Consider the following 24,975-nt stretch of genomic DNA (forward strand, 5'->3'; position numbering starts at 1 on the left):
AGAGCCCTGGACTGGAGGCGGGCAGCCCGCATTCCAGTCCACTCAGGCACTGACCAGCTGTTTGTACCTGAGGAGGTCACCTACCTGTCCAGGCCTCTGTTTCCTGGTAAGTCCTGCAGTGCAGGGCTGATGGGAGGGGCGGGGATAGAGGAGGAGGAGGGTCTTCTAGGAAGGCAGGGAGCCGCCCGGGGCAGGGCCAGGAATTGATCAACCTCCACTCTGGACCGCCCACACATCTCCAGACCCCAGGAAAAATCCAGGGAGGGGAAAAGTCCCCCCCTGGGCACAGGGGGTCCCGAGTCTGTGCTCTCACCATAGCCTCACTGCTGGGGCATCCTTGGTATTTTCCATCCACCCCATGGGGTGGGCAGAACTCCCCAGTCCTTTTGGAAAGCATCTCTGCTTTCTCAACAGAAGCACGGGATTCTGGACAAAACAGAGGGGCGGAGGGAAGGGAACACAGCCAGCCCAAGACCAGGTCCTACCCTGCCACGGGGCCTGCAGCAAGTCCCCTCCCCTGTCTGGGCCTCGGTCTCCCCAGCTGTACAAGGAGGAATGTGAGTTAGAAGACCAGGGGTCACCAACCCAAATACCAAGAGGGGGCAGCTGGGACTCAGCCCCCCGCTGTTGCCACGAGAATGTGTGGGCCTGGGGTTGCCAGCCCTTTTGGTTTTGTAAAGCAAAGCCAAAAGTCTGGATTTTTATGTGCAATCACCTCATTTTTAAATATTTGTAAAACGTGCCTCTGGCCAAATGAAACAGGACTCCGGGCCAGAATCGGCCCACAGGCCATCACCCTGCAACTTCTCACGCGTCCCTCCCAACTCGGTGATCCTGGGATTCCAGAATTGTTTCGGCCCACAAGCATGAAACGGTGGGGCCCGGAAGCCAGGAGGCACCCCGAGTCCGTGAGCCCACCCGGGGCAGCCATCACGGCCCGCGCCCCACCGGTCCCACCCAGAGCCGCCCACTTACATCTGCACGTGCGGAGGCTGGAAGCGGCCCTGGTTGATGTTGTAGAAGGTGAAGGCCTGGGTGGGGTTGGAGCTGTACTCGTCCACCTCGATGATGAGCCGGCTGTGCTGGTGCCTCCGGGCAGCCATCACGTGGGACTGGGAGAACGCCATGCCCAGGCCGCAGGGCAGGAGGGCCAGGGCCTCTGCCTTCAGGACGCCGGGGTCCCACCTAGCGCGCCACATGGACGTCCGCTGGCCGCCCGGGCATCTCCCGCCGCCACCGCCACCGCTGCCACCGCCGCCCGGCCCCGCGCCAGACCTGGAAACAGACTGAGGAGACGGAGCAGAACCGTGCGACAGTTAATCTGTTTGGGATTTGCTTTATTTAATGTCAGATGAAGATTTAGAAAGAGAGAGAGGGCGGGGGGAGAGGGAAAAAACACAGTGGTACAGCTCAGAAACTCATTACAAATCTTTCCAACTCAGCAGTTTGATGAATATACTTTGGTAAAATGAAAAGGGAAGAGGAGGGAGAGACCCAAAAAAAACCCCACCAGGCCGTGGACGGATGCGTGCCTGGTCTGACGTGTTTAAATACTTCTGGTGTTTTTTTTTCCTTCGACAAAATCCTGCAGAGCCCACAGGGGGACCGGGAGATGGGGCGAGACAACGGTCGATGTTCTGCAAACAGGTAAGTTTTACTTTTCGGAATTGGGGAAGAGGAAGGATTGGCCTCCAACCCCAGCCCTCCCCACAGACCCCCACACACCCCACTCCCACACGGCCCCACACCCACACCCCTGCAAGCCCGAGCAGGTGGAGACCGCACGGGCACAAATTCCTTCCTCAACATCAATTTCGCCTAAAGACATCTTTTAGCAATGCCCGGAGAAGGGATTTTCCCAGACAGATTGCCATACACCAACCAGCTCAGGGGGTGGCTGTGGGGGGTGGTAGGAGGGTAAGGAATCTACTTTAAACAAAAAAACCTTCCCCAATGCCTTATAAGGATCTCAGGAATTCTGATGTTCCCAATCAAACCTTGAATCCTCTTAGAATCGCAGCTTGCAAATGTTATAATTTTTTTTAAATTTCTTTCACTGGAAAGTGTGGTTTGCGTTTGTTTACTGGATGAAAAGGTCCCTTTGACTGATTCCAATTCGGCTGTGCGGAATCCTGGAAACGTGGGCCCTGGAAAAGACCGACACTCACACACGGGACACGGCGGCCCACGCCTCCTTACTAGGACCACCTATTTTTCTCGTTCTTTTCCATAATTATTTTTTTAACTGTGTAAATAGGAAATGCCTTGAAGATTCGTTTTGGTTTGGTTTGGTTTGGTTTTTGGTCATTAAGACCCTCCACGATTCCATTTGCACTGCATTTAACCAAGGAGAAAATAACATAATTTAAACTATTCCTGACAGTCATACCCCAGTCACGTTAAACGAAGAAAAATCCCCTCTGCTTTGCGCATGGAAGAAGGATCGACACAGTCAGAAAACAAATTAGATTAGGAAAATGACAAAAATTAGAGACTGGAGAACATTTTAATTATGTGCAAAGGAGAAATGGATTATTAATTTTTTAAAAATCTAGACAATCATGCTCACACAAGGTGCAGTAAATAGCAATATCCTTCTCCTCCCCCACCCCCACCCCACAAAAAAAAATCCTGATTCACAACACATAGCCCTCCTCTCCCTGGGGGAGACAAGGAACAAAAATCTGCTTTTTCCCCCAGCACGAATGCTCCTGTTCCTTGTCCTGCTAGGCTCTCCAAGCGGATACAGCAGATACAGCATGCTAGGCCTCTGAGGCGAGTGAGGCAGGCTGGCCTGGGGGCCCATGCCCGTGCTGTCTGTAACCCTGGGAGAGGGCTCAGGCAGCAGACGCCAAGATCCAGGGCTCCAACAGCCCAGAACTGGGGGGGTTTGAGCCCCAGTGTTGCGGACTTGCTGTGTGACCTTACGCCAACTTCCTAACCTCTCTGAGCTTCAGCCTCCTCTTCCGGACAATGAGTTTGATAGCAGTAACACCACTTCCCAGGGCAGCTGTGCAGGTTAAATGCATGGGAATCCTAAGCACAGAGCCTGACAGGTACCAAGTGTCAGCTAATATTCGCTGTTACCATCAACATCACTATTCAGTTCCATTTGATACCTGTGTATCAACGGCCTGCTGTGAGCAGGTGCTGCCCAGGGACTGGGGCATCTGTGTGTCCAGTGTGAGCAAAGGGGGCAGCTCCAGGAGCCCTGGAGAACCTGAATTTTCTCTAATGCAAGCTGACCACATCACACCCTTGCTTGAAATCCTTGCTGTGGCTCCTCTGATGAGGACCCATGGCCGGTGGGCCCTGCCCACACTCCAGCCACACAGGCCCGTGGCCAGCAGGCGCTAGCAGGGGAGGCCTCCAGCTAACGGGTGCTGTGTACTTGTTCAGAGCCACCGATTCAGACACATAATTTACAAGGGTTTTCCTCGTTGAGGCTCACCACCACCCTATGAGACAGGTGTCCTATCCTCCCAGACCACAGACGAGCAAGGTGCCTCATGGAGAAGAGGAGTCTCTCGCCCAGCCTAGCACAGAGAGCGGGTGGCGCTGAGAGCTAGACGCAGGCAGCCTGGCTCCAGGGTTCCGCCTCCCTCCTCCTGGACCACTTTGTCCTCCTCTCTGGCTGGCTAAAGCCGACTCACCCTTCACCCCTCAGCAAAGCCAGTATTTCCTCAGAGAGGCCTTCATCGGGATCCTCGTTCCAGGGTCCCAGGAAGAGCTTGGCTGTCCCCTGGAGGCACTGCCTGGGTCTGCCTCACTCATCCAGGTGCGTCAGTCAGCTCTAGCCCCCACCAGCTCTGCGACCCTGAGCAAGTGGCTTAACCTGCCAGAGGCACTGTTTCCTCATCCACAAAATGGAGAGAAAAATAGGACCTACCTCATACAGTGGTGAAGATTAAATGAGGTGATGTGCGTAAACTGCTTATCACAGACCCCAGCACACGGTAAGTGCTCAATAAATGTTAGCTACTATCTTATCACCCCAGGGCCTATCATAGATACTTCATGAATACAGAATTAGTGAATGTATGGACGGAGGGATGGATGGAGGGATGCAGGGAGGGATGGAGGGAGGGATGGGGGGACGGAGGGATAGGGGAATAGACGGAGAGACAGAGAGATGGAGGGAGGGAGGAAGGGAGGGAAGGAGGGAGGGAAGGATGGATGGAGGGAGGGACAGAGTACGTGTCTTGCCAGTCTCCTTCCCTAGTGCCCAGCACAGGCCTGGCAGAGGGTGGGTATCAAGAGGACTCAGCTACAGTTTGCAGAGTCATCGCCCCTCTCCCCCTCACCCACTCCACAACCCTGCAAGGAGGCTGGCCAGGCCAGGCACAGGCCTTGTGAAAGAGGGTCCCAGGGGCCTCCACCCACCCCTCCCCCGAGAAGCGGGCGCCTGCCTGCCCTGCGGTCAGCCGCAGTGGAGGGAGAGCCGCTCTGCACCAGGGGACTCAGCCAGAAGAGGCAGCGGCAAGGCTTCCCGGGAGGCGCTCGCAGTGAAACGCTGCATTTCACATAAAGGGGGTTTGCAACGGGCCCTGCTCGGAAAAATCAGGAAACTGGGAACGCAGAGCCTTCTTTTAATACCCATTTAATATTTATGGAGCCGCAGCAGCGTCAGCCGCCCTGCAGAGAACGCAGCCGATCCACGGGGGGGGGCGGGGGGGGGCGCGGGGGGCGGGCAGCGATTCCCAAACAAACAGCTTTTAGCTGGGAAGCATTTACACCTGGTCCACAAAACAACACAGCACGCAGGCAACGCAGCGGGCGTGCTGGAACCTGCTGGGACCCGCGTGGGGAGACAGCCTGGGCTTCCGTCCTGGCTCTCCATCCAGCAGAGTGACCTTGAGCAAGTCCCACATCCTGGCCAGGCCACAGGTGCCTCCTCTGTGCCAGCTGGCGGGAAGGAAATGGAACTACAAAGAGGAGGGTGGAATGAATCGATTAATGCATTTCCTTATTCCACAAATATTTACCACAGCCCCACACGCCGTCACTGTTCTAGGTGCCAGAAAGAACAGTGAAAAAGTAAATAGGTCACTGCCCTCAGGGAGCTGGGGGGGAACGAAGTAAATACATAAGTAAATAGAAAGATACTTTCAGATAATAATATGTGCCTGGAAGAAGACAGAACAGGGTGATGGAATAATGAGCAATGGGGGAGAGGAGGATGGTTACTTTAAACTGAGTGATCAAGAAAGGGCTGTCGGAAGAGCTGACATCACCTCAAATGTGAATGCTGAGAGGCAGCCAGCCACACCCAGACCCCAGGAAAGATAACCAAGGCCAAGGCAATAGCAAGTACAAAGGCCCTGGGGCAGAGGTAGCATCAAAGAGCAAACTCTCACTTTAATTGTTATCGTGGTTGGCCACTGGTGCGCTTCTGCAATGGAGGAGAGCCTGAGAAGAGGTCAGAGGAAGCGGGGTTCAAATTCGGTTTCCGGTGCTTCTTAGCTGTGGGGCCCTGGGGAAGTCACTTAACCTCTCTACGCTTCTGTTTCCTCATTGGTACCACGGCGGGGTAACAAAGGGGATGAAGTGAGGCCGGCCCCTCCATAAAGCCCAGTCAGCCCAGATGGGGAAGGTTGAAAAATTTTTGTTGAAAGACTATTTTTCAGGGCTCACTCTTCAAAAGTCTTACTCTTTCACAAGGTGGTTTCTCCTTCTGTTTTCCCTTGAAAGGCTTTTATTTGTTGGTCCTCAGGCGCCCTGAGTCGAGTCAGGCCAGGGCTCTTGAAGAGGAGCGTGGACACTGGTTGAGGCACCAAGCAGCATGTAGCTATTGGGGACCAACTGCCCGGAAAGCTCACATCTAGGAGAGAGGCCAGCTCCAGGGCCGTCTCTCTGACCGCCCCCACACCCTTGTCTGGCCTCCCCCCGCTGCATCGCCAAGGCCACGCACCCTACCAGCCCCCAGAACGAATGCCCTAAAATGCACTTCTGACCAAGCCATTTGCTCCCACACGCTGAATCTCGTCAGGAGCATCCTGCTGCCCTGGGGTAAAGCCCCCTCCCTTAGATCAGCTCAGGAGGCCACACCTGGCCCTCAGCCTCCTCTCACCACTCAGGCCAAGCTCATCACTCTGGTTTTCCCTGGCACATGGGGAATCCTGCCTCTGAGGCTTCACACATGCTGTTCCTCTGCCTGGAATGCTCTGGCACCACCCCCTCTGTGCACGCACACCTGTTTCCCCACTTGGGGACACCTCCCCTGACCTCCCCAGGCTGTGTCAGCCACCTCCACCCACACTCCCCAGGGCTTCTCTCTCCAAAGCTCCCAACAGAGAGTCGCGTCCTGTCTGAGCTGAATGAGCAGCAGAGAATAAACAATACATGAATGAACGAATGAGGGAGAGAAACTGCACAGCCCTCGAGTCTCACAGCCCAGATTCAAACCGCTTTAACCTCCTCGGATCTCGAGTTTTTCAGCTGTAAACATGTGGATGCTAAAACCTCCGTCCAAGGGCCCCTGGGAGGATGACAGGACACGGGAGCTGCAGAAGCACCTGCGCACCTGGCCGTGGGCCCAGCACACAGCAGGTGCTCACTAAATGCCTCTTCCACTGCACTTAGAAAGTTCCGATGGAGCAGAGATTTTCAGATAACCAAGGGCCCCTCCTCCCCTGCCCGGAAGCCCGGGGTTCCTGGCCCCATCCCTCCACCCCGTGACCCAGTGAGTCAGCAGTTCCTCCATTTCCCAGGGTGCTGTGATTGTACACACCAGTACACCTGCCCCTGACTCGTTTTTCTGGGCAAACTCTTCACCACCCCGTCATCCGGGGCACTGCGGAGCACTGGTCAGCCTCAAACACCCACCGTCCCTGCTCCAGGGCAGACCCTGTTCTAGGGCCCAGATGTGGAAATGACCCTCGAAGGGCTCGGGGCCCAGCGGGAGCAGCCAGACAGATGACCAGAGCAGCTCAGACCCATTATGAGGAGGTCCAGGGGAGGGGGTCTCTGAGAAGGAGAAGCCTCCACCAAACTATGAGGCCAGCCAACACGTGCCGAAGGCCCAGAAGGAGCGACTGAGAAGGGCCTTGGCTGACAGGGAGCATCTTAACAGCAGGTGGATTTTCACAAAGGAGACACTTGAGTCGTTCCAGGAGCCCAAATACGTCCACCAGATACACGAGGGAAATCCATGGGTGTCCGCACTGCCAGGGGTGGCCGATCTGCCGACCACAGGTAGATTTCCTTTGCCAGGCGGCATGAGGCACCCACTTCCACCCGACACAGGCTCCTCAAAACCAAGGTAGGCCCAGGGCAGTCCCGGTTCACACCTATTGTCTTTGTAACTAGCATCCACTCTGGCTCTCAAAAGTGTCCCCGTTTCAATAGTTGAAAATATCATAAAGGGTAAAGGTCATCATAATCAAAGCCAAACCAGGGCTGTCGGGGCAGCCACGCCAAAAGGCACCCATCTTTCTCCTCCTGTCACTGGCATGTTTGTGGCCATAACTGTGAGGCTAGGACAATGTTGTGTCGTCCTGAGTCTGAAACTCAGCTGACCATCACTGACTGTCTGTTAAACAGGAGAAGCCCCAGAGCACCACCTGCCCCCACAGCCTCCCCACAGCAGCGCTCTGACCACCCGACACCTGGAGAGCTTTCCCCGGGGTTCCAGCCACATCTTCCCTCTGACTCCTCCTCCCCTCCTTCAACCTCAAGTGGGGGGCAGCCGGCAGCCCCAGCGCCTCCAATGGGTCAGGCAGCATGCAGGCGATTGTCCCTGGCGGATCACCCAGCGCGAAGCTGAGAGAAAGCCAGCCCAGGGGAAGGCACGGAGGCTTTTGTTGAGAACTTAGTTGTAATGTGGCAAAATGTCACCGAAAAACCACGCTAACCCCTCCTCCGTAGCCCCCCTAAGCAAAATGCAGGAGACGTAATATTCAACAGAAAAGTACTAAGGTGTGGGGGTTTGGGAATAATTCTTTTACAAGCCATGCTTCCCCACGAGCTCGAAAATCACTTTTAAATTGTATTTTTTTTCCTTGTTCTGCTCATGCCGGAAAATATGCAATTGATAAGTCAACAGTTGAAAATGTCATAAAGGGTAAAAAAATAAACAGAGAACTCAAAGAAAAGGAAAAAGAACAAATAGTCCAATGGGAAAAAAAATCAGACCCAATCCCACCACGTCCCTAAAATGACAGCCCGCATGTGTGACCTCCTTCTTCAACTGTGAATTTCCAAGGAAAGGAAGACTGGCCTGCGCTGGTCTTAGCATCCAAGTGGAAAGAGCTGGTGAGGTAAGTCGATGAAGGAATCCACAAATATTGTGAAAATCAGACCATATTCCTTGAAAAAGGATCGACCACGAGTGACTTTAAAGCATTTACCACTTAAAAACCTTTTAGCTGGGCCCATTTTGAATTATGACTATATGATTTTAAATTACACTTTCCAATTCCTCGTCGCCCACCCCCCCGGCAGCCGCGGCTGCTTCATTTTCCAATTATGTACTTTTATTTCAGAATGATGAAGAGTGCTACTTACTGGATCGTGTCCTGTCTGCCACAAATAGCTGCTCACTTATTCCTTTAATTTTAGATATGAATGCAGTCGGTTTGCCCGGCTGGTCTTCAAATTCTGAATAGTCTCCACTCCCACAGCACCCAACGAGGCCCGAGACGCAAAGAAACTCGCAAGCTCGGGCTGAGAAATATGTTTGTAAACCAGCGCTCTGCTCCATAAATTATTATAATTCTTGGTGCTTTCTATATCCATCTAGCAGATCAGCAATCACATAAATAATAGTGAATGGACTGATTTTTCTTCTGCAAAGTGCTATGTCCTAGTTTTCGAAATCAAGCACTCAGATTCACGTATCTGTAGAGTCGAATTGGGGAGCTGCTCAGATCGGTTTCAAACATGCACGCAGACATACCCACACACAAAAGGAAATACGAGGTAAATGTGTAAAAATCAGCCTTCTGCGTCCCCTTCCCACATATACGTCAAGTCACACTCAGCCTTCATGGGGATTTGGGACACACATGATTGGGGAAGGGGGACGCACACAAGAGGGTCTTGGCGGCACAGCATTCAAATACAATTTGCAAAGAAAGTGAACATGGATTTACAGTTCTCGTGGAAATCTATTAAACAGATGTCACTGAAGCATAATCAAATCGGCACTATGGTAATTCTACACTTAAGTCTGAGACTGGGGTTTTGCCATTTTTATGATCAGTTTAAGTGTATTTTTTGTGATCATGCGGGAATTTGCAATTAAGGATTAAACCTCAAAAGTATGATCAATTAACTAATGTCTCTGAATGACAAACTTGTACAAGCAAAACTCCTCTCTCCACCCCCCCCACCTGCTTTGTGCAGGGAGCCTGGGGTGGGGGAGGGAACGCCTGCCTTTTCCATGAACACTGCAACGCAGAAGCGCTTCCTTGTGACAGGGAAAGACAGCGTGTGCGGAAGGACTCACTTCTCAGGTAGCCAGTGCAATATATTTTGCAGCCTTGCAGGCTGCGGTACTGTCAGGAAATGCAAAAGGATGAAATGAAGGGGTAACAACGGGTGTGCTGGAAATTGGAAGCCGGCATCCTTTTCTCCTTAAAGTGATGAAATTAGCATGGGCGATGCCAAGAGTCTTTTCCTGTGGATCAACGCTGGGCCTCAAATCCGTCTTGGAGGAGGGGATGGAAATGGGAAGACGTGCAATAGTAGCAAACTTTCAGGTGTGGACTGGGATGGTGGAGAGAGGGACCCTACCCAATCCCTGGCTCTGAACTCACCCTGTATCACACTCAACCAGAGACAGACTTTTTTTTTTAATTGTAGCTGCTTCTATTTAGGATGTATGACCAGGCTGTGACACCCAACTGGCCAAGTTCACATCCAAGAAAACCCCAAAGAGTAATTCACAGAAAGCCCTGGAAAGACCCAAGAACATCTCAAGTCACTATCTGAGTTCAAAATTAAAACATATAATCCTAACCTGTTAAGGGTTTTTTTTTTTTTTTCCCCATGAGATTGGGCTGCCTTCATCAGCCATAGATATTTTAAATGGAAATAGAACATAACTAAATTGTGTCTCGTTAGGGCAAAAAAAAAGCCAAAACAAAGTAAAACATTTGCTTTGGCAGCAGAATGGCCAGGTCACCAGGGAGAGCCACAGTGAATCAAATTAACCGAGGAACTATTTATACCTTCCCTCCAACACCAACCCCAAAAAAGGGGCCTCTCTTTTTCACTTTCCCTTGGGGTGGCTTCTGCTTTTTACATTTTCTTCACTTCCTCAGACCCAAGTCAAACAATTTCAGCGGCAGTCTGGAGAGAATGCTGGCTGGTGGTCTCGTTCCGTGGGGACGTCCACGCCCCAGGAACCCGGGAATTGCTTTCAGAGTGACCCAGAGTCATCTAAATGCCTCTTGCTGCTTGAAACATTCCCTTCACCCCCTCTCCTCACTGCCCCCCAAGTGTTTGGCACATCTGATCCTAGAGGGCGAGACATTTGGCCAGAAGGAAGATCTCTCAAGCAGCCTCTCTCTCATCTGAGATGCCATTAACTGTGATCTGTTGGTACAGAGTGAGCCTCAGAACCCAGCCCAGGCCCCTGCATCTGGGGAGCCCCTTCCCCCAGGGTCCCTCACTCCAGAGGTGCGGGCAGACAAAGATACCAACCACAGAATGGAGAGATCTCAGGGAGAAGAAGAATGGTGAGGGGGGGATGCTTGAAAAGACCCTTTTTCTGTTCCCGGCGAGGGAGGGGCGATGGGAGAGACATGTCACATTGTCACATTAAAGATTTTGACAGACACTTCAGGGATAACGCAGAAATTCCACCCTCAACAGCAGCTCGCCGTAACTTGAAAGGCATTAACTAACCTCCACTAATTGCATGTTTTTCTGTGCATGATATTTACTTGTTAAAAGTCTTTGCCTGGCCAATTCATTTCCTCTGCCCTGCTATTCACAATCAGTTCACAGGCTTGAAATTGAAAAAATGAAATCATTTTGATAGATTAAAAGATGATTGCACTTTGGGAGGGTTTTCTGTTTTCCACTCATCCGGAACCCGCACCCAGAATGCTGATTTTTCTCCTTGAGTGCTACCCTTCAGGGAAATCCTGCTACCATCCTTAATTCCTCAGACAAGTACAGAGAGATGTGTCCTGGATTAGGTGAGTACACGAGGGGCCATCGCTGCCTGCAGGGGAATGCAGCAAGTTCAAGGAAAACAAATGAACTTAAATTACTTTCATTGGATGAAAATTTAATACTCTCACGGGTGGATTGGGAAATTTCTAAAAAGCAGGCTTTTCTTGAATGGTTATTCTACATGTTGGTCTATGCATTACTGACACAGTTTGGGCAGAAAGACCTCAAAGCCTCAGTTTTTTTACCTAAACTTAGACCTGTTCTGTCTATCCACAAACACAGCCGACGGGGCATCGGCAGGGGTGTGTGTACAGGATTCTAAGTGCACACACAGCAGTTACATCCGAGACACGACATTGTGCAGGCAGGCTACCCACATCGACAGTACGGGGATCCACTTCACTCCAGGTCTTCTGAAATTCCCGGGGCGGAGAAACAAATAGGAAGGCAGTTGAACCCCTTCCGAATACACAATTAAACCTCTGCCACTGGATTATTGCCTTTTGACTAGGCATCAGCCAATTAATGTACCTCCACCGAGTGAGCACTCAAATAGATGTAACCATTTCGCAGAAACCCATCTTGAGAAAAAAAAGATTTTACAAGTGTTGTAGGGCTGCCACTCGGAAAGCCAATTTACAGGGAGCTGGCATCGTGAAGCACGGTTTATTATGCATGGCTCCCACACAGTGGTCCCCTGTACACTGTGCCCGGATCCAGAATGCCTCCCGATCACCACCGGCTGGCTCTAAAGTCCCTGTGTGCTCCCTACCACCAGAAGCCTGCCTCAGCCCAGCCAAATCCACCACTCCCTTCCCAAATGGCCGCCCAGTGCATTGGCTCCCATGGACCAAGGCCTGGCTTCCAACTTGGATGTGGCAGTCAGCTGGTGGCCTCTCCGACATCCCCCAAAGCATTTTAGCTGAGGAGACAAATTATTCATGAAGTTGGTTTAATTTTTTTTTTCTTCTTTTTTTTGCAAAGACCAGTCAGGGTATTGACAGTAAGGGTGTCTGCCTGAGCCCCCCAGCGTGGTTGATCCCTGCTAACAAGTCTGCACCACCATTCAAGTCCTGCGAGCCAGCTCAACCATTCACCAGCGGGCCCACTTTTGTTCCCTGGTTTAATTTCATAATTATTTGCCACTTAACAAGCTCTCCTCCGGGCTGTTCAACAGGGGCCTTGGAAATGGGGAGGGGGAGGCAACCAAGCTCCTGGAGAACTGGGAAAGGTTCAGATCCAGCACTGGGGGAGAGACATCCCAGAAAGGTGGCCGGGCAGACCTGGGGGCCAGTTCCAGGGTGGGGCCTCCCAGCCCAAGTGGAGAGGAGATAGCAGGGGATGCAGGAGGGTGGGTGTAGGACCCCAAGCCGCGGCCCGCCGCAGACTCCTCAACACGTGAGCTCTCAGACTGACCCTCCTCCGTCTCCACCCGGGGCCTGGGAGACTGTGCGTGAATTCACTCTCCTATAGCAAGTCCCAGAATAAACACACAGGAGACGGGACTGCTCCCTAACCTGGGCATTCTATGAAATATCGCCTGTGAGGGCTGGGACCCGCCTGGTTAGTCACGGAATCCCCTGCGCCCGGCACACAGCAGACAGTAATAAATATGTGTGGAATGAGTGAGTGGATAGATGGATGGACGGATGGATGAAGTTTCCAGCAATGCCTAGCAAAAGTGGCCACTAGACCAGCATTAGTCCCCCCCTCCCCTGCCTCCAAGTACCAGAAGGGCTCCGCTGCGCACAGTAGGCTCTCAACGACCACGGGCTGCTATTGTTATCACCATCCTCATCACTCGCACCCGACCAGTTCGCTTCTCCCACCAGCTACTCCGCCAGCAGCCAGCAGCGACTGGCGAGCTGGGGAAAAGTTTCGTTGACCCCTCGGCCCCAGTCAGAGTCCAGCGCCCGACCGAGCCCCCGGCGGCGCCCGCTCGGCGGGCAGGGCAGCGGGGGTGCCCGGCCGGGGAGCAAGCACCGGGCAAAGGCAGCCAAAGTAAGTTTGCGGGCGCCCCTGCGCGGCGCCGCGGGCGTCACCCCGCGCCTGGAGAGGGTCCCGGCCGCGCCTCGGCCATTCCGGCGCCCACGCCCCGCGCCCGCCGCGCCCCGGCCCGCGCCCCGCCCGCCCCCGGCCCTACCTGGCCCCGGGCTCCTCTTCGGCGGCCGCGGCGGCCGCGAGCAGCTGCGCGCACGGAGGGAGGCAGGGGCCCGGCTCCGCGGAGGGAGGCGCGCAGGGGCGGGGGCTCCTCCGGCGGCGGCCGCCTCGCCGCGCGTCCGAGGCAGCAAGTGGGAGCCAGACTCCTCCTTCGGGGGGCGGGGGGCTCCCCGGCGCCCCCTCCTTCGCCCGCCCGCCGCGCGGCTCCGAGCCTCCCCAGCTCCCCCTCCCGCCGCCGCCCTCCTCCCTCCCTCCTCCCACCCCGCCTCCCCCCGCCCCGGCGCCGGGAGGGGCGCGCTCGCGCCCTCGGGCCCGGGCCCAGCGCGGCCACCCGCCGGGGCCCCCGCCAGGCCGGCCAGGCCTCGGCCCTCGGCCCCCGCCCGGGCCCGGCGCCCGCATCCCGCCGCCCAGGGGAGGGGAGCGGGGCAGGCGGCCCGGACGGGGGCAGGAGGAGCGCGGCCCGCGCTGCGGAAAAGGGCAGGCGGCCGGCCCGCCGCGCCCCGCGCCCCTCGCCGGCCCGCCCCCAAAACCCCAGGCCCGGCCGCGCGCGGGGTGGGCGGGGAGCGGGGCGGGGGCGCTCTCACCTCCGGATCCGCGGCCGCCGCAGCGGGCACCGCGTGCAGGGGCGCGCGCGGCTCCTTCCGGGGCGCCGCGGCCCCCGCCCCCGGCCCGGACCCCCTCCCGGGGCGGCGAGGGCACCCTGCTCCGGACCCCTCCCGCTGGGGGTCTGAGAATACCCCCTCCACCCCCCTTTTGGGAAGACCCCAGCTCCTAGGCTGAATAGGCCTGGGTCCCCTTCCTGTGCCCCCATCTCTTCCCCTGGGGGTCCCAGGTCCCCAATCCCTGGGTGCACTGGGTGGCCGGCTGGGGCCTAACCCGGAGTGAGGCGGGTAAGCAGATCAGGGCTTGAGAATCTGGCCTTGGTCTGAAGAAGGCCCTGCCTTGTTGGGGAGAGGGGAGAGCAACACCGCCAACCAAGGTGGTCCCACCCTGGGGAGTTTGAGAGGCCCCTTGTGACCTCTGTCCCCCTGCCACCGGTGGAGAGAGGTGTCACGACACAGGCCAGTCCCGGACTGAGAGGGAGGTGAGAAGGGGGTGTGGCTCCTCTGAGGCCCATCTAAGGCACCTCCACAAATGTTTATGAGTCCCCTTCCCCCACCACACTCAGGTCACACATGCCACCCACTCCTGCATTCATCACAGCTTCAGACACAGTCCCTGAGGACACCCTGTGTGGGCACCTCAGGCCTGGCATGCCCTTGGGGAGAGCCCAGTCTGGTAGAAAGGCAGACAGGGACACAGAAAAATTCCCCTCACAGGTGCAGGAGGGGAAGTGGGGATAGCTACCCCAGGGTGGCTTCGTGGAGGTGGACACACCCCAACTGAGTAAGTGTCTGCCAAGGAGAGGAGGTATGGAAAAGGCATTCCAGGCAGAGGGAACAGTGCATGCAAAGGCCTTGGCATGTTTGGAATGGCAGCTTCAGTGGGGCTGGAGAAGGGGGGCGCGGGGAACAGGGGCTGGATCAGGAAGAGCCTTAGCTGCCTGCCTAAGTAGACTTTATTGGGGGTGGTGGGGAGCGATAGAAGGTTTTTCAGCAGGGGCATGACTTGGTCGCATTTATCTTTTTAGAGTTTGCTGAGGCAGCCCTGACAGAGGAGGAGAAGGGGCTGTCAGGGAGACGCTGGCGCTGCCAAGGGAGATGATGGAGGCCTGGGCTGGGGCCCTGAGGCAGGATAGGGGGCAGAGGCTGACCCAGGGAGCCTCAGATGGGCACCCTCCTCCTCTTCCTTGTCTGTGGACCTCACTTCTGTCACCCCGTGCTGGGGCGATTCTGGGGCCGAGAGAAGAGGCCAGGCGGGAAATACACCCTCAGCCGGTCGAGTGGAAGGACAAGTGAGGCCCCTGAGTGGGGGCACAGCGTGGGCAGGCCCTGTGCTTCTCCTCGGGAGCAGCGAGCTGCCACACCGTCTCCCTCCAGGGCCAGTCCTGGGAAGCGGCTTCCCCAGTGCCCTCACCCCGCCAGACACGTCCCCCCCATGATTACTCACTCTGCCCACCAGGGCCACACGGACCTTTGCAAGATGCCCAGCTCGGGTCTCCCTGCCCTGTGAGGGTCGGAGCCCCAAGGAAGCTCTTCCCAAGCCAAGACGAGAGGAGCGTGGGAGCAGTGACCTGGGAATTCAGGGAAGAAAGCCCAGGTGAAGGCACAGACTGCTGCCCAGGAGGAAGTCGGGTCAGTGGCCTGAATCCGCTGTCAGCCTCACTGCTCAGGTGGCTGCAACATCCACTTGGCACCTGTGTCATCCTAGGAACCGTGTGTGTGCCAGGCCTGTGCTGGGTGGCTGGGGAGGCAGGGGGCACCTGATGCAGCCCCTGCCACCCAGCCTTGGCCAGTGAAAGACTAAAGGGGAGAGATACTCAGGGACCAGCCTGGACCAAGTGTGGGGTGGGGAAGGGAGAGATGCCCACCCTGGGGGTGGAGCAGGGCTTCCTGGAAGAGGGCACGAGGGCTGGGCCTGGAAGAAAGGTCAGAATGTGGACAGGGGAGATGAGACTGACAGGCGTTCCTGATAATAGGAAATGCAGATGGCCAGGAGGAGAAGGGCAGGGAGGATAGGAGGGTGCAGACCCCTAAGGGACTGGAACATGCCATGAGGCAGGCCACGTGGGGCCTTGAGTGCCACGCTCAGCAGGCCATGGGAGCCTCTGAGGACATGTGAGCAAGATGCTCTATGGTGTCCTGTGTCCCAGCGCCCAGGACAAGGCCAGTGTCAAGTGAGTGAGTGAATGAATGAATGAGCGAATGAAGGATGAGATCACTAACCTAAACTCCCCTTAGCACCAGAGCCTCCCAGCTCCTCCAGCTGAGCTGCGCACCTCTGTGGAGCATGAAGGAGCGTCCCAGACTCAGCGGGGAGCACCTTTCTCCCCTGAGGGCTCCAGGCTTCCTGAGCACGATGTCTCCAAGGGAGATGAAAACCGTCATGCCTGCCCGGGAGACAGGACTTGAGCTCAATAGCCCAACAGACTCCACCTGCTGCCTGCCAAGGTCAGAGCCACAGCTTGGCCATGGCCTCAGGAGACCCCAAAGGATACACAGTTTGAGACAGTGGAGAATCTGTGTTCCTAGTCCCTGGGGAGAGAGCACAGAAGTTCCTGTGATTCTCATCCTCCAGGCCACCTTCCTCACCACCTCCAACCCCACCAGCCCTCCCCTCAGCTGCCAGAACACCATCTCTTACCTTCTTGTTACATGCATTTATTGAGCACCTACTATATGCCTAGCACTTCTTTGGAGCACTTCCTTTGGAGCAAATCATGAGCTCCCCCCCAAAGGGGCCTGTACCACCCAGTCCCAGGCACTGAGCTCTGAGTTTGACCCACACCTACCCTGGACCAGGCTGCTTCCTGGAGGTGGGGCTCTGACTCATCCCACAGGACCTGGGGCTCAGTAGGTGCCCAGCTAATGGGTTCTGAAAGACAGAGAATGAGGAGTGTGGGATGGGCAGCGTAGACCCACTCCTAAAAGAGCAACCAATCTGGCAAACACAGCAGACATTCTGCTTTTGGAAAAATTTAATAACACAGTGGCACTTGTTCATGGAGACTAACAGAAACACCACACAGGCCCACACTGCAAAACCAGGCAGGGGAGGGCTCGTTCAGCTGGGATGCTATTCCCAGGCACCTACTATGTGCTGGAGGCCGGGGAGAGAAAGAGGAGAAGGCAGGCTGTCTGCCCACAGAGAGACAGGAGGTCGGCAGATGCTCATGACACCAGGGAGAAGAGGGCACCTGAGGGCGGGGAGAAGGGCAGCAGATGCAGCCTGGGACCGCTTCAGAAGGAGGTGATGTGTGTGTTGCGGAGGAATAAGACTTCACTCTGGGAATAAATGGGAGAAGGACAGCCCAGCAGAGGGACCAGCCTGTGCAAAGGCTCAGAGTCTCAAAGGAACATGGTATGATACCCCCTGGCCAAGAAATTCACCTTCCAGGAAGGTGTCCCAAGGCAGTAACTGCAGGCTGTCTATAATAGCCCCAAATCAGAAACAAGCTAAATGCCCAGCCAGGGGGGATCGGTTTAAAAAATTATGGTATGTCCAGGGAATTTCAAGTAGCCAAATCATGTTGCTGAAATGTGATGTGGCGGGAAAATGATATCCGTGCTCGTCACACATCCTATGAACAAGTGAAGTAGGCTACACAGGAGTGCACCTGATTCTATGTCTTGATGAATGAGAATTAGGAAGAGGGAGAAAAAGAAGATAGGAAGTATATAGAGCAAAATGTCAACCCTGGGGATGAGATAATGGGTGATTTTTTACTTAATTTATGGGACCTTGTCGTCTCCAACTTTTCTATGATCATCAGAATATCGGGAGGGACGGAGGGGGCATTCGGTGAGGGGTGTGAGCAGAATTGGGGGTGCCTGTAGGGCAGCTGGCATGAGCTGGAGGCGTGGGCAAGGCCCAGGCCACAGAGGACCTCTAGTGCCTCGTTGACAGAGCATCTCAGATCTTCATTCTCTCCTCAGGTCCTGCACGGTGCCTGGCTCATCACCAGCACGCAGAATGTGGTTATTATTCAGCAGATATTCACCGGGCTCCTACAACATGCTAGGTGCTGTGTCAGGCTCCGGGAATCACGCAGGCAGGGGAGGCCAGAGGATCTCAGGGGAGGTGGAAGTCAGCATGGGCTGGGGCATTGGGAGAGGCTCCCTGGAGGAGGTGACCTGGGCTGGGGCTGGACGGATGAAGCTGGCTTTGCATCCCCACCTCTGCCCTGTTACCCCTTTAAGGTCTCCATCCGCCAGCCCAGGTCTGTCTGGACCCTGACACAGCCCAGAGGCAGGTCAATTTCAATCCACCTGTCTGGCATGGGCCTCATCCCGGACCTTCGTCTAGGCCCAGAGCCCAGGGTGGAAGGGCCATGCCTTGTCAGGGACCCCAGGCCCTGCCCACCTCTGGTTAGGCTCAGGTGCAGCCTATGATGACTCCCCCAACTCCTGAACCATGCCTTGACCACTGGCTCAAATCCTGCCTCTGCCACTTACAGCTTGTAACTCTAAACCTCAGTCTCTTCTACTTTGTTATTGCAAAGTTGTTACAATAATCTCTACCTCGAGGGCAGTGCACATAGAGTGCCTGGCACACAGTTGGCACTCGGCAAGTGGTGGCTGTTAACACTGTCACAGTTCTAGATACCGAGTCTGGGGATCTGGATTCTAACCCAGTTCTGCCACTAACTTGCTTGAGACCTTGGGATGTTCTCATGTTTCCCGAGCCTTAGTTTTCTCTACTTGAGGAGAAACGTGATGTGACAGCTTGCTCCTGGGCTTGCTCCGGATGAAATGACAAGATGTGGAAAGACCCCAGGACCTCCCTGCTCAGGCCCCTAGCTGAGCTTCCAGCCAGGCTGTTGTCCAAATGAGTCCCCCACCCCGTTCCATTCCGGGGCACTGCCCCCCATAGACCCTCTGGACCTGTAGGACCCCGAAAGCCAGGTACAGAGAAGGGCCCTGTATCAAATGAGCTCTGGGACATTTAGCTGATCATTCCACAGGGGTCTGCCCCAGGCAGACGGCCTGGAGGGTGAGGCGTTTGTCACTGGAGAGGTGGCCCAAGATATGCCTCAGGAAGGTGTCCCCTGCCCCAGGCGATGCTGCTCCTCCTCAGGATTGGAGTCCTTGGGAGCTGAGGCCAAGCTCAGACGGGGCCAGACACCCCCTGCAGGCGGCAGGAGCCAGGAAGATGCCACAGCCCACAGCTCTCCTGAGGGAGGGGTCAGCTCCTGGTGCCACTCCCGGTCACCACTAATGTGGGTGGCCTGGGCTCCCAGCAACCATGGCCCGGCCCCTCACATGCTGCCTGTGAGCCTTTTATTGTCTTTAGAGAACTTTTCCAGATTCCTTGTAGCTGGTTTATTTCTCACAACAGCCTGGTGGGACCTCAGCGAGGGTCAACCTTACCTGTGAAGTGAGACTAGAAGGCCCATTTTACAGAGGAAGAAACTGAGGCTCCAAGAGATTTTGAGACCTGTCCAGCTAGTATATGGTAAAGTTGGAACTGCAAGGCCAATCTTCAGACTCCAGGACACCTGTTCTCTCCCATCCACCCTGTCCGCATCCAGGTGCCAGGCCAGCTCCTTCCAACCCCGCTAAAGGCCCACAACACATCTGGGTACCATCTGAGCACTGCCAGGGTCTGCTCAGCTCTGCTGAGCTGTCCAGGGTCCTGCCGGACCCAGCCCTGCCCCGCAGCCTTCTCTGATCCTTCCCCTGGCTGCCACCTCTTCCAACCTCCCGGATCTCAAAGAAGTGGGAACAGGTGAAGTTGGGCCTGCCCCAGGGCTCTGTGCCTGCACTGCCTGTGGGCCCTTGGATACCATGCTTCAACCTCAAAGCCTTGGTTTCCTTTTCTGAAAAATGGGTGCAACATGGGGCAGGCCAGGAGGTGGTTCATAGTCAATAAACTTCCATAGATATTACGGCCACCTCCTCTGAGCCAGGCAAAGCCAGAGACACAAAGGGACTCAGACCGAGCCCTTCCCTTGAGCGAGAGGGTCCAGAGGGTGTGGGGCCTGGAAAATAACAATGACCACACGCTGCTGAGCAGAGGGGACCACGAGCTGGAGTACAGAGGACCTCCCAGCCCTCCTGGGGGCAGAGAAGGGGAGGTGCTCATAGAGTATCCGGTGACAAGGGTATTGGGGTGGGGGAGCCACATAAGCAAAGGAGGCAGGAGGAAGGTGGTGGGGGCCAGGGCAGCCTGGGGTGGTGGGGGGAGTTCTGTGGGACCAGGAGGAATGAGCTCGCTCTGAGCCCAGAGCAAGCCCCCAGGAAGGCCAGTGGGGCCTGGTCAGATCTCTCACAGTGGACGGTGTGAAGCGAGGACAGAGGGATGGCAAAGAGGGGCCCTGGAGGTAGGACGGCCAGGGCTCCATGACTTACAGAGAATAGTAACAGCGAGAGCTAGTCCCAGGCACTTTTGTGTCTCCTCCTTCAATCCTCACGGCCTTGCACCCACACAGTGTGGAGTGGTGGGCACTGATAGCAGGAACCGGACACAGGGGGTCCACAGGCTGCCAGCATCCCCCTCCAGCTGACTTTTGATTTCCTTGACGTCCCTGAGCTCTGCGTCCCTATCTGGAAACTAGGTGAGAGTACCGCCCGCCTCGTGGGGTCCTGGTGAGTACCGGGTGAAGCAGACTGTCCACGGGCCCTGAAAACCGGGCCCTCTGTCCTTGGGGACATTGGGCTCCATTGCTGGAGCTCACCAGACCTCTCCTGGGGCAGCTCTGGCATCTGTCGGGTCCCCTGTGTCTTCCTTTCTCGTGGGAGCTGCCCCACCCTGATAACTCTATGCAAAAGCAGCTTGGATGTGAGGGCACTGGGACACGGGTGACCCTCACAAGGACGCGACAGAGGGCTCAGGTGCCACGGCCAGTAGCGGGAGCACTGGGTTCAAGTCAGGTTGTCTGACCCCAGAGCCGGATCAATGGCGGTACCAGAGCCAAACATGGAGAAGGAGGGAACAAAGTGGGGTTTGCTCCTGGGACCCAGCAAAGGGACGAGTGAGAGAGGCCCCAGCTCAGACGAGGGAAGCCCAGACCTGGACCCCTGCTGCCCCCGCCCCCACCAGGGGGCCTGGGGGAGGCTCTAATAAGTTGCTCGGGACATGAGCCTGGGTCCTGGCACAGGTATCCTGACCAGGACCAAGCAGATAGCAGGGCCCCAGAGTGGGCCAGACACTGGAACGAATGCCCCGGGGAGTAGAGAGCTGGGAGGTGAAGGCACTAGGCACCAGCTCAGAGAGGGTACCTGCTTCAAAGGTGGTGAGATCTGAAACCTGGGCGTCCCCGTGCCCTGCCTCCTGTCCCTCACTCTGCATCGGGCAGCACCCCAAGTCCTGTCCACCTGCCTCTCGAGTCCAATCCCTCCCATCCTAATGGCCTTCCCTGGGTCCTTTGCCCCCCACACTGCAGCCAAGGTGCCCCTTCCCTGCTTGGGAACCCTCAGTGGCTCCCCATTGCTCTTAAGTCTGTATCCTGCTGGTGGGGGGTGTGGGGTGGGGGGAGCTCTGCCCATCCCACCCAGGATGCACTTATCCAGGCAACCTACACCTCCTGGGCCCCCGACGGGACTGTATCTGCTCTGCCCGCTACCTGGGCCCATGGCCAGCCACAGGGCCCTGAGCCTGTGGACCTCCAATGGGATCAGGAGCCAAGGGGGCAGCTGAGCGGGCCTGGGCTCCAGCTGAAGGTGAGGCTGGGGCTTCCTGCCACCCCAATGCCTTCCAGGAGCCTGCTCCTGAGACCCCAGGGCCCTGCCTCACTTCTCTCCTGCTGGAAGCCCCCTCTGCAGCACCCCTCACCTGGGAGAGGCAGGCTGGAGGGAAGAGCATAGTCCGAGGTGTCAGACAGGCCTGGCCTGCTGCTGGGGTCCTGGGCAGGTGCTTGACTTCTTGTCTCACCTGTCAAATGAGGGTGAGGGGTTAAGGGTTACCTGCCCTGTGAGTCTGTGCCGATCCCATGGGATGAGGAGTGTGAACTGCCTAGTGCTGGCTGTGACTCTCAGCAAGGAAACTCGGTGATGGTCCCCAGGAGACCCTGCAGGCCCCTGCCCCCACCCCTCATTGACCACTGGTGTCCCCATGCTATTCACTGGTTGACCCCAGCGCCATCCCTACCGCTCAGAGGCACTCAGAAGATGCTTAATGCACCAGAGGTATCAGACAGAGGAGCCCCAGGAAGCACCCACACTTTTGTTGATGCCTGAAATCCCCCTACTAGGGAGCTGTTATCCTTGGTGAAAGGCAAAATCCCAGGGAGGCATTATGGGGCGGTGGGGACCGTGCCAGCCTCCTCATGCAGACGGCCCCCCAGCCTGCCTCCTTCAGAGAGGAAGCCCCTCCCCGCATTCCCGCGGGGCCCTCATGCCTCCACTTGCATGTCTCCCATGCCCATCACCCCCCACTTCCCCAAGGGCCTGTTCCATCTCTGGAGTCTTAGCTGTCAGAAGGTTCTTCCTTCTGTTGAGTTTGTAGCTTCTTCCCCCGTTGCTCCCCGCCCCGCCTCCAGCCCGCACGGCCCTCTTGGCTCCCTCCAGGCTGGCCCTGAGCAGCCCTGGGGCCATCAGCAGAACTCCCTGAGTCTGGTCCTCCCCAGACTCACAGCCCCATCCTCCAACTGTCCCTCTGCTCACCTGGCCACGCACCCCTGCCCATCTCAGTCCTCTCTGAATGAGACCTAGGTTCTCCCCCCTCTCGAGGTGTGACATCCAGACTGGCAATGAGACCAAACGCAGCTCTCAGGCAGACAAGGGGCGAGGGAAGAAGCTGGCTAAGTAGTGTCTGCTGCTGCGGCAGTCATTCACACCTAGTCTGAATGTTTCCAGCCCTTTCCTAACAGTCTGATTTGAGTCAGATCTCACCCTATTCCCTCACTGTACAAATAGGAAACTAAGGCCTAGCTTGAGAAAGAAACAAAGGAGAGGGAATACTCTGTACTCAGATTAGAGGGAAGGTTAAACGGTCCTGAAGAGGAGGGTAAAGGGTGGAGGGGAAGGGGCTGAAAACAGACTTTTGTGATTTCTCCCTCCAGGATTGTTGATGCCAGAGGCCACAGGGCTGCCAATAACCCTTACTGCTCTTATCCATCAGGACAGTCACCCATTTCACAGATGAGAAAAATGAAGTCGGAGCCGTTGAGTGACTTGGCCAAAGGGTGCATTGCAACTGCCCAGATCTTCATGACCCCAACCTCCACGAGCTTCCATCCCTGACAATGCTCTTCAGGCAGCTGAGGGGGAGAGGAGTCCCCAGGCCACCGCCCCAACGGGACATCACTCATTCCTGACTCCCATTCCCATACGCCCCTGCACCACCCTGCACTGCAGCCCACTCACAGAGATGACAAAAGCCACTGTGTCTGAGCACACACAGTATGTCTTTAATTCTCATAACCACCTGAAAAGGTGGCTTTATTTCCAGTTTACAGATGACAAGCTGGGGCTGAGAGAATGGACTTGCCCAAGGTCACACCTTAAGTCCCTGGTAGGGCTGGAGTGACGCCCAATTCTGGCACCATTCCATCCCTGGCCTCTGGCTCTCTGCTGTGCCTGTGCCAGTGAGGCGGCACAGAAGCAGCTCATGCCCTACACCTTCCCTTGTGTACCCAGAGCAGACATCACTAATCAATTGCAGTGCTCTCTCCTGTTACCCAGGATGCAGCCTCAGAATCCTTGCTCAGGGCTCCAGGCAGCCACTGGGAAGAGTTGGCCCTGAAAACATTGTCTACTTGCCTCTCTCAGAGGACCTGCTGGACCTGCTGAGCTCCTGCCTGCCCATGGGACCTGGACAGGCCTCTCTGCCCTGCCAGGTAACAGAGGCAGTCACTTCCCTGCGGGGTCGGGTCTGGAGCTGACCTGGGACTCACCATGGTCCAGCAGAGCTCCCCGACCCTCCACAATGCCCTCTCTCCCCTCCTCACAGCTCTCTGGGGCCTCTACCTCCTCATCTTGAAGATGACCATTCCTTGTACCCCACTGAGCCATGGAAACCCCCAGTGGCCTAAACCCAAAGCTGCAGCCTTTCCTGAAGCCCCCTCTCAGAGGCTCCCCTCCAGCCTCCGCCTCCCTCAGGGACCCCTGAGGCCAGTACCCACTTTTCCCCATCTTCAGCACCCCCAGTGGACCAGCTCCTCTCCACCTGCATTTAAACTTGCTCAGGTCTCCTCACCTAAGAAAGAAGACCTCTGTCCCTCCCACGTGACCCTGGCCATCTCCTCCCCCTTCTCAACCAAGTTTCCTGAAAAAGGCTCCCTGCCCCCCTTCCATCTCCACTTCCTGCCTCCTAGCCCTCTCGTCAAGCCAGATCAGGGTCACCAACGGCCTCCTGGTGTCCACCACAGTCCTGCTTGTCCCCAGCCATGTGGGCCTCTCCCCCTGCTCTCAGGACAGAGTCCAGCCCGCTGGCCATGGCCCTCGCGTCTGCATGTTCTCATCCTGGGGACATTCCCATGCCACCCCTCACCCTACTCTCTAGACACACCGACCAACTTCCTTCTCGCTGGCTCTGGGCGTCCATGCTCACTCAGTCTTCTGCCCCCGCGGTAACCACAGCAGCAATGATAAAGCTATGGCTTATTTAGAATTACTGTGTGCCAGGCATTGTGGTAAGCACAGCTTAGCCCATCCCATCCTCCATCAATCCTATCTATTCATTGACTCCAAAAACATTTATTGAGCGCCCACAATGTGCCACACCCCTTTGTAAGCGCTAGGGCACAGCAGTCAACTGAGTTGTGGGTATATTGTTCCAATTGTATAGGTGTGGAAACTGAGGCTTAGAGAGGCTAAGTGACCTGCCTGGGCTCACACAGCCATGAGGTGGGCTCTACATTCTATACCCACACATGCCCCCATGCCATGGCCACCCTGTGGGCCACCCACTCCAAGTTGGCCCCAGAACCCTGCCCACCTCCCACCCCTCTCAGTTGCCCTTGGAGCCCAGCACCCTCAGCGCTTTGTTCTCCTCCCTGGGAGCCCCCTCCTACCATCCCCGTTGCCGGGCCGCCAGCCTGGCTGCTGCCTCCTCGGGAGCCGCTGCCAAGCCATCAGCTCCTTTCATCGCCCCAAGGCAGCCAGAGGGAGCGCCAGCAGCAGCCTTGGCACACACCGCCTCCGGCCGCTC

At 56.3% G+C, this 24,975-nt stretch overlaps 1 protein-coding gene across 1 annotated transcript in view; it reads right to left on the bottom strand.

Moving 5' to 3' along the window:
* Window positions 1-13,409, bottom strand: part of MPPED1 (metallophosphoesterase domain containing 1) — an 80,375-nt gene extending 66,966 nt beyond the window's left edge. The window contains exons 1-2 of the mRNA XM_087448780.1: window positions 13,268-13,409; window positions 976-1,286 (exon numbers count right to left, since the gene is read on the bottom strand). Of these exons, the coding sequence (XP_087304906.1) occupies window positions 976-1,199 (224 nt within the window). The 5' untranslated portion in view covers window positions 1,200-1,286; window positions 13,268-13,409. The remainder of the gene's footprint in view (window positions 1-975; window positions 1,287-13,267) is intronic.
* Window positions 13,410-24,975: the final 11,566 nt, after the last annotated feature.

This window comes from Ceratotherium simum, chromosome 25 (assembly GCF_057802395.1).
Source record: "Ceratotherium simum simum isolate JZ-2026a chromosome 25, ASM5780239v1, whole genome shotgun sequence".
In the NCBI taxonomy this organism is placed as follows: Eukaryota; Metazoa; Chordata; class Mammalia; order Perissodactyla; family Rhinocerotidae; genus Ceratotherium; species Ceratotherium simum.